This window comes from Grampus griseus (genome assembly GCF_964374135.1).
Source record: "Grampus griseus genome assembly, chromosome: 20".
Lineage (NCBI taxonomy): Eukaryota > Metazoa > Chordata > Mammalia > Artiodactyla > Delphinidae > Grampus > Grampus griseus.
The window spans coordinates 51,583,215-51,595,717 of record NC_139014.1 but is presented as its reverse complement, the minus strand read 5'-3'; the positions used below and the strand labels follow the sequence as shown (position 1 = coordinate 51,595,717).

Genomic DNA, 12,503 nt, shown 5'->3' with positions numbered 1-12,503 from the left:
GGGAGCCCCTGGTGAGGGGCCGTGAGCCCTCAGGCCCAGGCTCCCAGTGGCAGCTCGGCCACCAGGCCAGGCCAGGCTCTGGAGGGCCAGAGACCTGGGAACGCCTGGGCTGCTGTCTTGTTTTTCCCATTATGAGACATTTTCCCTCTGGTTTGGCCAGGACCGAAGTCCCAACCAATTCCCGAATAGTTTGGCGAGCACTGTGGGGAGGACACACAGAGGAGGAATGGGAAGGAAAATTCATTAGGTTTTCCACCCTGGGAACCGGGCACACTCTGTTCCCACATCTGGGCCCTGGCCGGGGTGTGTGTTTGTGTGTGTTTGTGTGTGTGTGTGTGCGCGCGCGCGCGCGTGTGTGTGTGGTGAGGGGCTGGGCCAGCTGCACAGCTGCCTCCTGGCATGGCAGTGTTTTTCTGCCTGTTTCCAAAGCAGTCAGCAGGCACATCGATGGCTCCGGCCTGGAGGGTGGAGTGACGGTGGAGTGGGAGTGCGGCGAGGGGCGCTGTTCAGGGCGGCTGGGTCTCAGCCCCAGAAACATTGCTTGGGACTGGGGGAGGCACAGGGCCTCTCTGATGAGCTGCCTGGTACTGAGCCTGCTGGACACCAGCCACAGATGGCAGCCCCTGCTGTCACTCGGGAAATATCTACAGAGCATCTGGCTTATTATGCAAGAGAAGCAGAGGAAGATCCAAAGGGAGGCAGCTCTGGAGCCCCATGAGGCAGACCCTTCTGGAAAAGCTTGGGAGAACAGCCCCTGGACTCCATCTGGGTTGAGGGTTGTTCCTGCCACAGTGCAGCAGGCAGACCTCAGGCCTTTGCCCCCTGCCCAGCCCCGCCTGCTCGGACTCTTCCTCAGGGCCCCTCTCCACGGCTGGGCTGATTGTGGGGAAGAGCCTGGGCTCTGGAGGCAAACTGCCTGGGTTCAGACCCCAGCTCTGCCACTTGCTAGCTGTGTAACCTCGGGCAAGTCACTTAACCTCTCTGTACTCTGGTTTCTTCATCTGTACAGTGGAGATGATAATATTACCTACGCAAAGGTTTGTGATGAGCATGAATTACTATAGGGAAAGTTCTTGAACCAGTAATAGTATCTCTAAGGCAAGGGAGTTGGAGTGGGTCCTTCTGGCTCTGACAGTTTACCATCAGTTCAAGGGGCGGCCCAGGAGCTGGGAATCTGTTACTGGAACGTACTGGAACATAGCTTGGAACTTGGTCCCTTGGCTGAGTCCCCTCCCTACCAAGCGGTCTCTACCCTCAGGAGAGGGAGGCTAGTGACCACCTGTGGGAATCCTTCCAGGAGTGGTAACAGCCCAGGGTCTGGAGCCCCACGCGGCTGCCAGGAATGACTTTTTTCTCCCCTCCCCTCCCCTCCCCTCCCTCCCAGGGTTGCTGAGAAGGAGCCCGTCAACAAGATGTCCCTTCACAACCTGGCTACTGTGTTTGGCCCCACGTTACTGAGACCCTCAGAAGTGGAGAGCAAAGCACACCTCACGTCGGCTGCCGACATCTGGTCCCACGATGTCATGGCACAGGTACCTACGCACTGCCCATGGCCTGCGGCTGCTGGAGGGGAAGGACAAGCCTCCCTGAGGGGTGGAGAGAGAACAGCTAGGACTCCTAACCCCCTCCCCTCCTGACAGCGGGGACGATGGTCTGTAGGATGTCACCAGGGAGGCAGGGCTCTGGACAGTCCTGCTGAAAAGTAGGAACCTAGACCAGGGGCCCAGAAGTTGTCTGTCTCAAGTGCTGGCTGCAATCCTGGGAGCGCCTGGGCCTCAGAAAGCAAGCCTAGGGGTATCAGAAAAATCTGGGGCCTTGTCCCCACGCACGAAAGCTCTAGCATCGCTTCCAGGGTCAGGAAGCTTCCCTAGGAGCCCTACAAGACCCAGGGCGGGGTCTGGTCTGAAGCAGGGCTGCCAAGCCAAAGCCCAGCTCTGGAACAGGTTGGAAGTTTATGACTGAGGTTGGCGAAGTGGCCCCAGGCTCCCCACCCGCTGCCCTGCAGCGCCCTCTACTGCTGAAAATGGGCAGCCACACCTGGGCTTCAGAGGAAGGGGAAGCGGGGAGCCACAGGGGCCCAGCCTGGAGACCAGGGCTTCTCAGCGGGTCAGAGGGCCTCCAGGGCGAGGACCCCAGCCTCAGTCTCCCCTGTCTTCCCGCAGGTCCAGGTCCTTCTCTACTACCTGCAGCACCCCCCCATCTCCTTCGCAGAACTGAAGCGGAACACACTGTACTTCTCCACCGATGTGTAGCCCGAGGTGGGAGCGTCTGGGGGGGTGGCCCGAGCCAGCCTCTCCAGCTGGGGACCCAACCCAGACTTGAAGGACTACAATAGAGAACTCCCAAACCCAGCGCTCCAGACTCCAAGGGACACAGATTTCCAAGAACTGGAAGACGTGCATCTTTTGTGCCACCTTGTACAAAGCCAGCTGACCCGGCCCCAGCCTTGCTGCGCACCCCGGGCTCTGCCCTCTGTTCCTCTAGTTGTGTCTAATGCTCCGTGCTGTTTGGGAATTGTTTTACGTCTACTTGTCATGCAGGAAAGGTAGTGACCGACCCGGTGTGGGCACACAGACAGCCTGCTTTGTTCTTTCATTTCCTCCAACACTTTCTTTCCTCCTGAGTCCGGTCCAAGGGCTTTTATTTTGCGCTCTGTGACTGCTGCCAGCTTCTCCTCTCTTGGCCCTGCCCCCAGATCGCAGTCTCCTGGCAGCCTCCCCTCGGTCTTCCTCCGCCCTCTCCTCCCTCCCAGCCTGCCTGCATGCATGTGCAGCCTTGGTTTTTGATCCAGCGCCTCGAAAGCTCTGAGGAGGCCCTGGGCGGCAGTGGCAGTGGTGGCCCGTGCCGCGCCGCCGCCTGCCGCCCCCGGCCTCTCCTTGCCCTCTGCCTGCGGAAGCGCACCTGCTTGCCTTGCCGCCTGTGCAAATGTTGGACAAGGAGACAGACTCACACTAATCCTCAGCTTAGCACAGGCTGGAGGGCGGATTTCTGGGATTTTTCCACCTGAGACTCTCCATTTCTGGGTTTATCTGTTCTGTCTCCAGTACCAGTGAGGCATCTTTGACTGTTTCTTCTGCTTTTCAGTTCCTTTTCCCTTGGTGTTCTGTTTCCTTTGAGTATACAAGACTCACAAGTGACCTGCTACCAAGGTAGCCAGAGGGTCAGGAAAGAATTGGGGGAGGTGGGAGGGTCAGGCCGCCGAGGAAAAGGGACAGGTGGGATGTTGAGAGGAGCGCCAGGGAGCGCTGGGTGTCCTAGGCTGGGGGGAAAGAGGCTCTCGGCAGCAAGCAGTTGTGGTGGCTTTTCTCGTGGAGCTGGGCTTCTGGGAGGGCAGCTACTACGGCTGAAGCAGGTGTCCAGAAACAGGCAGGTTCTGTCCAGGAGGGCTAGTCCTTCCCGGTGCCTCCCGTACCTCGTGGCACCTTTGCCTTAGGGTTTACACTTTCTCCACAGCCAAGCACTGCCAGGGGCAGCCCCCACGGCCACGTGTGCTCCAGGCCCTGGGAAAGGCAGGCACGGTCCAGCTAGCCAGCCGTCCTGGTGCTGCCTTCCACCCTCGGCTTCTAGATGCAGCCTTGTGGGTGAACTCGGGGAAACTCCAGGAGCTGGGGAAGAATGAGGAGTCACAGGTACCTGCCTCTCTCGGGACTGGGTTTTGCAGGGGACCCTCGTTGTGGACGCTCTGCTCCAGAGTAGGGGATCAGCAGGTTCCGATCCCAACACCGAGGCCCGCTGCTCAGCACTGGAAAGGAGAAGTACCCCCAAAGTGCAATTTCTCTCCACCTGAGCAGGGGCCGCTGGCCTCTGGCAGTTAGCCTGGGAGGGCAGACACTCCCGGGCTGCAGAGATTGGAGCTGCAGTACACAGCTCCCTGGCTCTCCTATGTGGCAGAGACTAGATTCTAGGCCCTCAGGATTGGAGAGAAGAGCTCCCCTAGCTTGAGCTCAGAGCTGTTTTAAAGAAGGGTTTAGGGCCCTAAAGCCGTCGCACTTGCTCAGTGAGAGGAAGGGCCCTTTCTCATCTTGTTTACACCTGTTGCCCAATCATGGGCAGAACGGTACACATTCTGTGCACATCGGAGGAAAGAGATGCCTAAGAGGAGGGCAGTACTGACCCCCTAGCTGCCTGCTAGCAGCTCAGCAAGGAGCCCCGCTCTCTGAGACAGGGGGTAGAGAAAGAAGGCCGCTTGAGTCTGAAGATCCCCAGTGTCTGATCATCCCTGGAGTCTGCTCGGCACTCAGGAGCTGGTATGTGGCATGGAAGGCTCTTGCTTCCACAGCCATTGACTGGAATGAACTGGAGGGCCAGCTAGAGCTATTTACAGCCCCAAATGGGTGCCTCCCACCTCCCCAAAACAAGGGAGGTTTGCTTCTCAGCATCAGGTGTGCTGCAGCCCCCCAACCTCACTTAGGCAATGAGAATGGGAGGAAGGCCGGAAGGGCTGAGAAATGCAAAAGGCTCAGAATATTTATAAATTCCACCCCCAAGAGCAGGGAGGGGCGGGGTACCAGACCTGGACTGAGCTGCACTGAGGAAATAGCCCGTGGGTTCTCCTACGAGACAGGGACTGTGCAGCCCAGAAGCCCCAGCCACTGTGCCCAGCAGGGCAGTCTGTGCCAACAGAGGCCCGTCAAGACAGGCTACAGGAATCCTGCATGCCTGTCCTTGCTGGCAACGGCTGTGGGCCGCCGGTGTTTGCTGATACAGGTAGGATGGGACACTTCATTAATATTTGACTTTAATAAGTTGGTAAGGATATATTTTTCTTTGGTCTATGTTCTGTTTCAACTTACGTAGATTATAAATTGATGTAAACCACGTGAGAGGAAAATGTTAATAAAAAAAAATGCAAAGCCCCAACATTTGCACACAACTCAGCCCTGTGGTGTGGACGTTTGTGTTCTCAGGAGTCCAGGGAAGACCACCAATCTAAATATTTAACTCTTCCAGCTGCATCCAGATGTGCTTCCAAGAATCTGTTTACCTAGTGAACTCACCCTTGAGCGTCCCTTCGGCCTGTGGAGACTGTGGCGGTTTTGGGGGGCGATGAGCCCATGCCCCGTCCTTGCTCTTTCACCAACGCCTCCACCTCAGTCACCAGCCGGTTCTTTTCATGAAATACAACTGCCCCACCAGGGACGTGGCCATCAGTGTGCCTCAGAGAGATGGCAGGAAGTTGTTGTCCATTCAAGTGGAGGCTTATCTTATGTGAATTTTCTCTCCATTTTCCTTGGAAGTAGCAGGTCCTTGGGGCAGCCTTTTGTCCTCATCTGCTCGTTGGAGAGTCTGCATCCCCTAGAGGCCCATCCTCCCGATAAGAGAGCTAGTGGGGTTAATGTAGGCTTCCACCAGCCTAAGCCATTGGACACTGTGTTTATTCTGGAGATCAGGAACAGATGTCTCTGAAAATTGGTGTTTGGTTTATGAGCTCATACTGCCTCCTTAGCCATCTAAAACAGGAAGCTATTCATCTCCTCTTGATTGAATAGTCAACGTGGACAGTGCTTGGCTTATTGAACTGATGGCTACTGACAGCCCGGGGCTCATCTTTTTCAAGGCAGTCGTGAGGACAGTTTCCTGTACTCAGTCAGTCAATGTATTTGACCCCACGCACTAGACTGGATGGTAGAAGATGCTGGGCTTCTAGCACTGTAGCAGGTGCCAGCGTAGGAGTATCTACTCTTGCTCTAAGTGCTTATAGGCGACTTATTTACAGACGGTAGAGGAAACACTCCTACATTTGTTCTCTGACCTGTGAGGATACTCCAGCCAGCCTAGCCGCAGTGAAGCCTCGTGACTGAGACTGGGACAGGCATTCTATAGAATTCCCCATAGAAGGACATGAGTCTTGTGTACTGGCTCACTCATTCCAAAGGCAACAGCAGACATGGCCAGAGGAAGGTGTTACCAGCTGGGTTTGACATTATCTCACACACACACTCACTCAGGATGTCTGGATGGTTCAGCTGAGTCTGAGTTCTGGTTAAGGGTGGGTGAGCTGGAAGACGGCAGACAAGGGGGCAGAAAGCCAAAAAGAGGCAAAAAGGCAAAGGTAGAATAAAGGAGACGTTACCACTGGCTTACGGTGGCTGGAATTGCATGGCCCCCACCAAGCTACCTGCCTGTCCCGAGTTCATCCTCACCCCACCACCAGAGCACCCGAGTAAAGCAGCATCTGTGGCAGATCCCAATTGTAAAAGGCTATTTCTTTGCATATGGCACAGAATTAGGCTGAGCTGCTACTGTCAGAAAAAAGGCTACCAGGTCAAGTCAAAAACACTAATATGTTTAAGGAAGAAAGAAAAACGCTGACATCAGAGAAAAATGGTAGCGGTGAACAGCTCCTCAACTCGGTCTGATCGTAACCAGTGGCTGCTGTGACTTAGTCACCAGGAGGACCAGAGCAGGACCCTTCACACACTGTGTCCTTGAGCTGGGCCTGGTCTGGTGGTCAGAGCGGAACACCCGTGTGTGGTTTAGACCGCAGGCATTCCCATTGGCCAGCCCACAGGAGGGATTTCTTAGAAGAGGCCAGCAGGGGTTATGCGCGGAGTTTCAATGCATCCTAGGACATGGCTAGGCTGGGCTTCTTTAGGGGAAGGCCCTGGCCAACGTAACAATCTCAGTGAGGATAACGCAACTCTGCAGATCCTGGGAACCTAACATTCCCAAACTTCGCAGGAGTTTGCTCACGCTTTCCCTATGTATGTTCAATCTTTGGGCACCTGGAACCATTTTTGGGAATTGTGGAATTTGAAAATAAAAATAAGCCAACCTTTTAAACTGTAATATAAATACATATATATATATGTTTTTTAACAAGGCAGAACACTAAACAAAATGACATCATTGGTCGGATGGCATAAATTCACTTTGCCCTGCCCCAGTGTGTGAGATGGATGACGGCATGGAGGTCCAAGGTAGAACAGCTTCCCGGGTATATGTGCAGTTCCCTCCATTCCCACGGCACCAAACCACCAGAGGGCCAGTTGTGGTCAGGACTGAACGTCTGCGGGACTCAACTCCTACAGGTCAACACGCTGACTCCTGATCTGCCCGAAAGAGAGCGGCTGGCGTGGCACAGCCCCCCACAGCCTGGCTGGAGTCCAGGAGCAGAGAGTGTGGCAGCTCAGAGGTGGCAGATTGCAGCCAGGCAGCTCCCTCACGACACCAACTATGTGAGGGAAAACAAATGTCTTCAGTCTCTGAAGCAAGTGCCCCGGCATGGTGCAGACACTGCCCTACACAGAACAGCTCTGATCCTGGGCTGGCATCATCCTTCCCTGGAGGCAACTGCTCTCACCGTAGGTAATAATCGATCGCAGCAGAGAAAGCAGCAAAACCTCCACAACCAATGACCCCAGCCTTTACGCCAGCTGCAAAGCAAACACAAATGACATCACCTGTGGTGACAGATGCCGGGTCAGGTTGCACTCAGGAAGAGCCTGGGTACCCGCAGACGCAAAGAAACCGGCGGACGCGTTCCAAATCATTCAACCTAGCAGAGCGCTGGAAGACTTCAGTGAAGCTGTGCACACGATCTGATCCAGTGTGCTTTTATCTAACTGTACGTTCATTTAACTTCTCTCGTTCTAAAGAATTACTATTTCCAGCCTCATGAAAATAGCCCCTCACAGGCAGGAAACTGGTTAAGAGAACCAGCCCTTGGAATCAAGTGAAAGCATATGGCCTGTACCCTGATTTGTTTATGGAATAAATTCCTGGGAAGGTGATCAAAGCAATCCTAGAGGGAGCTGAGCCTCTCAAAGGCCCTGACAAAGCTGAGACATGGGAAGACCAAAGGGGAAGTTACTCCATAAATCACAAATGGCTGTTTGAGGAGGAAAATCAGGTTTTAATGATAGCAAATTATCCTGCCTCTCAGAAAATGAGAAAAAAGGCTTTTTGCTTTGGATAAGTCCGGGCACAGCAGATGGAGAGCAGCCCAGCAATGTACACTGTTAAGAACACCCTGTCACTGACGCGCTGCACCACACTCTTGACAGACACACCAACACGGAGAAGTGGCAGGGAACCGGTTTTTTTCTTTGTTGTTTATAGATGATAATCCAACATTTCTAGAATACCTATATTTGGCTTTCAAGGGGTAGATATCTAAGAACCCTATTACCGTGATAACTTACACACAAATTAAAATGACAGTTGTATAGTACGAAGAAAGATGTCTGTTTGCAATGCGTGAAACTGAAATTTCAGCAGAGCCTGCCATTTGGCCAAATGGGGCCCAGCTATGCTTCTGTACTTTCCCGCATAGCAACACACACCTGCATATTATGAGGAAGTTCTTCCCGTACGTTCAAGATGGGGGCAGTTCTTTTTTCTAAGATAGATCTAGATCTCTCTGTGGTTCTCACCTGGGGGTGACTTTGTTCCCCAGGGGACATTTGGCAATGTCTGGAGACACTTTTACTTGTCACCACTAAAGGATGCTACTAGCATCTAGGGGGTAGAGGCCAGGGATGCTATACATCCTACCATGCACAGGACAGCGCCCCCCTCCCCCTAGCAAACATGTATCTGGTCTAAAATGTCAACAATGCCAAGGATCAGAAACCCTGATCTAGATACTAGAAAGTTTCCAAAACTGCGTTAACACAGAAGCAAACGTGATTTACTTGTCAGAAGGGAAGAATATCAAGTGTCCACATACGCCTTGGGCTGTCCTTGGAATGCTCATATGTTTAGAAATGTCAACTTCAGCATGTTGTCCAAGGCCACAAAGAAAACCATCTGAGAACTGTTTACTAACCTCTGAAACCAATGGCTCCTCCAGTGATGCAGCCACTGATGACACTGTTCTTCCAATCTGATTTTCCCCGGTACTGTGGGTGGAGAAGAGCAGTTCAGAGCCAAAGAAACACGCCAGACAAGATGATTAAGGAAAAAAAAAGATGGGGTTTCTGGCTGGCGAATTTAGTCCCTCCCCAAAGGAAACCTATCTTTTTCTCTTTCAAAAGTATAGTTCCTAAAATTTGAATGTGTTCATAAATGCTTCCTGCAGGTGGTACCAGAGCGCTGAAACCAAGTGTAACATTTGAGAAGTAATCAAAATCTCGTCTCAGTTCCCCAGTAAGTATTCTGTTTAAAATCATTCACTGGGAATTCCCTGGTGGTCCAGTGGTGAGGACTCCGTGCTTCCACTGCAGGGAGCCTGGGTTCAATCCCTGGTTGGGGAACCAAGATCCTGCAAGCAGCGCGGTGCAGCCAAAAAATAAATAAAATAAACTCATTAACCAACTTCTAGCCTCCAAAAACAAGTAAAAAATAATGCAAGCCCAAATCATAAACGCACAAAAAGTTTACATTAGGGACTACTTCATGGAAATTTAATCTAGCAAGTATTGGACATTTCTGACCTGCTTTCTAGTAGCATTAAGAGTATTTCTCTTGAGAAGTCCCAAGATGGAAACAGGCAAGGCTTTCTCAGAAGACAGGGACACTTACAGATTCTACCAAACACTCAGTGCAAGAAAACATGGCGCCCACGATGGCAAAATTTTTGGCGTAGGACATTCCTCTCTGCCCCATGTCTTTAAGAACTTCTTTTGCTGTAGGTGTGCGGTAAGGATCCTTAGGGTCAAAGCCCACATTGGTATCAATGCCAGCAGTGAACACCCCAAATGCACCTCCCAAGACAAATCCTAAAAACAAACACAGAGATGAAGATTTCTTTGGTATGTTTTCTGGATTACTGTAATGGGGTCATACTCAAATAGCACCTTTTGGATGGCCACCAGCGAAGAGGACGCCCCTTCTTGCCTGGAAAACTTTCTACTTGTCTGGTTTCCACGTTACAAAATCCAGAATCTATCTTGTTGGCAGCTTCTTCTCTGACTCTTCTTGGATTTCTTCCTCCTTTCATTTTCTAACATTCCTCAAAATTCAGTCTTTAACCCTCTTTCTCTCTCTACACTCTCACATGTAAACCAGTCACCCTCAAGTTCAGGTATCAACTTTGCAAATCACTCCCTTGACGACGGTGACATCCATAATACTCATTTGGTAAATACCATGTGCCAATCACTCTGACGCTTTATAGTCCCAGCCTCATTTATTCTTCACAATAGTCCTGTGAGATAGATATTATTATCCTCTCCTTTCTGTAGGTGAAGTAACTGAGGCTCAGAGAGGTTAACTAATTTCCCTAAGGTCACAAAGCTACCAAACGGCAAACCCCACACTGCTGTCCACAGCTGACCTTCCTGAGCCTGCTGGACATTTCAACATGGATGTCCTCTTGCCACCTCAAGGTCGGTATACGTTCAATGAAATCATGGGCACCTCCCCTCCAGACTTTCCTGCTTATGGCTCCTTCTTTCCAGTCACTCCTACTCCAAACTTCAGGGGCATTTCTGACTGTTTCTTTGCTTCCCCCTGTAACCCTATGTCCACAATTATCATCCTAGTCTAAGGCCTTTATCACTTCGCCCCTGGTGCACTACAAAGACTCATTCATCATTTCAACAGATATGTATTTATTAGGGTCAGGCACAATGATGAACAAAGACCCAGTCCATGTCTCACGGAGCTTCAGTCTAGCAAGTTCCCTATATGGTCTCCCTATCCACAGACTTTCCTTTCCTTCATCACACTCCACCTTGAGTCATCATGCTCATTACCACTTGTTACCCTCTAAAAAACCATCAACGGGGACTTCCCTGGTGGTCCAGTGGGTAAGACTCCACGCTCCCAATGCAGGGGGCTGGGTTCGATTTCTGGTCGGGGAACTAGATCCCACATGCATGCTGCAACTAAGAGTTCGCATGCCGCAACTAAAGATCCCGCGTGCCGCAACTAAGACCCAGCGCAGCCAAAATAAATACATACATAAACATTAAAAAAATAATTTAAAAACCATCAATGACTGCCCTAATGCCTGAAGGCAAAAAGCCCAAATCCCTCACCCCACCCCCAACTTGAAATGCTGTTTCTCCTCCTCTTTGTCTAACCCCATTCTCTCAATCCTCCAAGACACGCTCTAGTCTCACCTCCTCTTGTGGCCTTCCCCCAACCAAAAAAGATCTTTTTTTCTTTCTGCTCTACTTCACATGTGCACTCTCACCTACATTCCTTTCTTAATTGCCTTTCATTCTCAATGAGACTTCAAATCACCTGCAAATGTGGCCACCCTCTTTATTCTGCATACAGGAAGGACACATACATTCTCAAATCCTCAAAACGTTAAAAAAAAAAAAAAGCCAAGTCCAGACTTCTTTCCCCCTCTTTCCCTGCTGTCTAGTCACACTGGCCTCACTGGCCTTTCTGTTTTTCTAACCTCAAGCCACTTCCGGCCAGACCTTTGCAGGTGCTGGGCCCTATGTCTGCAGAGCTCTCCTCCAGGCTCCTTCTCAACAATTTTCTATGTATATTAAAATGTTAGCTTCATGAGAACAAGGATCTTGTTCTCACCCTGTCTTTCCACCGCCTGACACGTGATAGCTGCAAAGTAACAAGTTGTTGGAAAATGATTATTTAAAAGCGAATGAATGAATGAAGTCAACCATCTTAGAACCCCCAGGTCCCGACCCAGGATCGATTCTCTGATCCAATTTCCAGAGGCGAAAGCCACCCTCGGGATCTAGGGAGGCGCTGCTCGAGCTCACTGAACCAGGCGGGGGTGGGTCAAGGTCGAAGCCCATGGACTCCTCGCCTCCCAGGCGCGTGGTCTTATTGGCAGGGGACCCCTATGCCGCCCAAGCCCTAAGCCTCCCAAAGGCCCCCCTCCTCGCCTCACCTCCCAAGCAGGCCAGCGCCGCCTTGAAGGCGCAGCTTTCCATCGCCCTCTCGACCATCTTCTGCTCCTCACTCTTGGCCGGACTCGGGATCCCGCCCAGGCTCCCAGGCTCCAGGAGCCGGGGCTGACGCTTGTCACCCACCAGGTACTGCAGAAGAAGGCTGTACTGCAGCGGGGCTTCGGCGGAAGCCGCCGCCCCAGGCGCGGAGCCCGCGGCACTGCGGGCCGTCTCCCCCATGACTGTGGCTGCCTAAGAAACCTGGCTTCCTTCTTCCCACAGCAGATTCCACAAGCCTCCCGTGGGGCCTTGCGCTCCCAGCCATTGTGTCGCAACGGCAGATTCGCCACACCGAGCGAGACCGAGGAAGCAGCGGAAGCCAAGTCCGTTCGTGCACACCCGGCGGAAGAGCTATCACGTTCTCCCAAAACCTCCTGTGAATACTGAATCAGGCTTGTGCAGCAGTCCCAACGACACTGACAAAGATTCAGAGTCACCAGAAAACACCCTCTTCGGGGCTGCAGCGCGGTGAGTATCGGGATTTGTAGTTTAACACGTACACCCCAGACATTTCCCAGGAAGCTTTGCGCGGGCACTAGCGTCTCAGCCTTCTCTCGAGCTCCTGACGGGCGGGAGGGAAGGGAGGCTGCAGCGCGCCGGGACGCCAGCAGGAGGTACGCGCGCCCCGCCACTGCCCTTCCAGCCTACTAATTCCTAGCGTGTGTTGTGAGATGTCAATAGGGGAAGGTG

At 52.3% G+C, this 12,503-nt stretch overlaps 2 protein-coding genes across 3 annotated transcripts in view; one reads left to right on the top strand and one right to left on the bottom strand.

Moving 5' to 3' along the window:
- The window catches only part of ABR (ABR activator of RhoGEF and GTPase), a gene marked incomplete at its 5' end in the record, with an annotated part of 92,674 nt that extends 87,814 nt beyond the window's left edge, over window positions 1–4,860 (top strand). For both annotated transcript variants that reach the window (XM_082678749.1, XM_082678750.1), the window contains 2 exons: window positions 1,385–1,532; window positions 2,163–4,860. In XM_082678749.1, coding sequence (XP_082534875.1) covers window positions 1,385–1,532; window positions 2,163–2,252 — 238 coding nt within the window. In that variant the 3' untranslated portion in view covers window positions 2,253–4,860. The remainder of the gene's footprint in view (window positions 1–1,384; window positions 1,533–2,162) is intronic.
- Window positions 4,861–5,643: 783 nt separating this feature from the next.
- TIMM22 (translocase of inner mitochondrial membrane 22) lies at window positions 5,644–11,993 on the bottom strand (the record flags this gene model as incomplete). The annotated part of the gene is made up of 4 exons (XM_082678751.1): window positions 5,644–7,376; window positions 8,771–8,843; window positions 9,466–9,662; window positions 11,756–11,993. The coding sequence occupies 4 exons, from the start codon at window positions 11,991–11,993 to the stop codon at window positions 7,300–7,302; spliced, it is 585 nt and encodes a 194-aa protein (XP_082534877.1). The 3' UTR covers window positions 5,644–7,299.
- Between the last annotated feature and the right edge of the window lie 510 nt (window positions 11,994–12,503).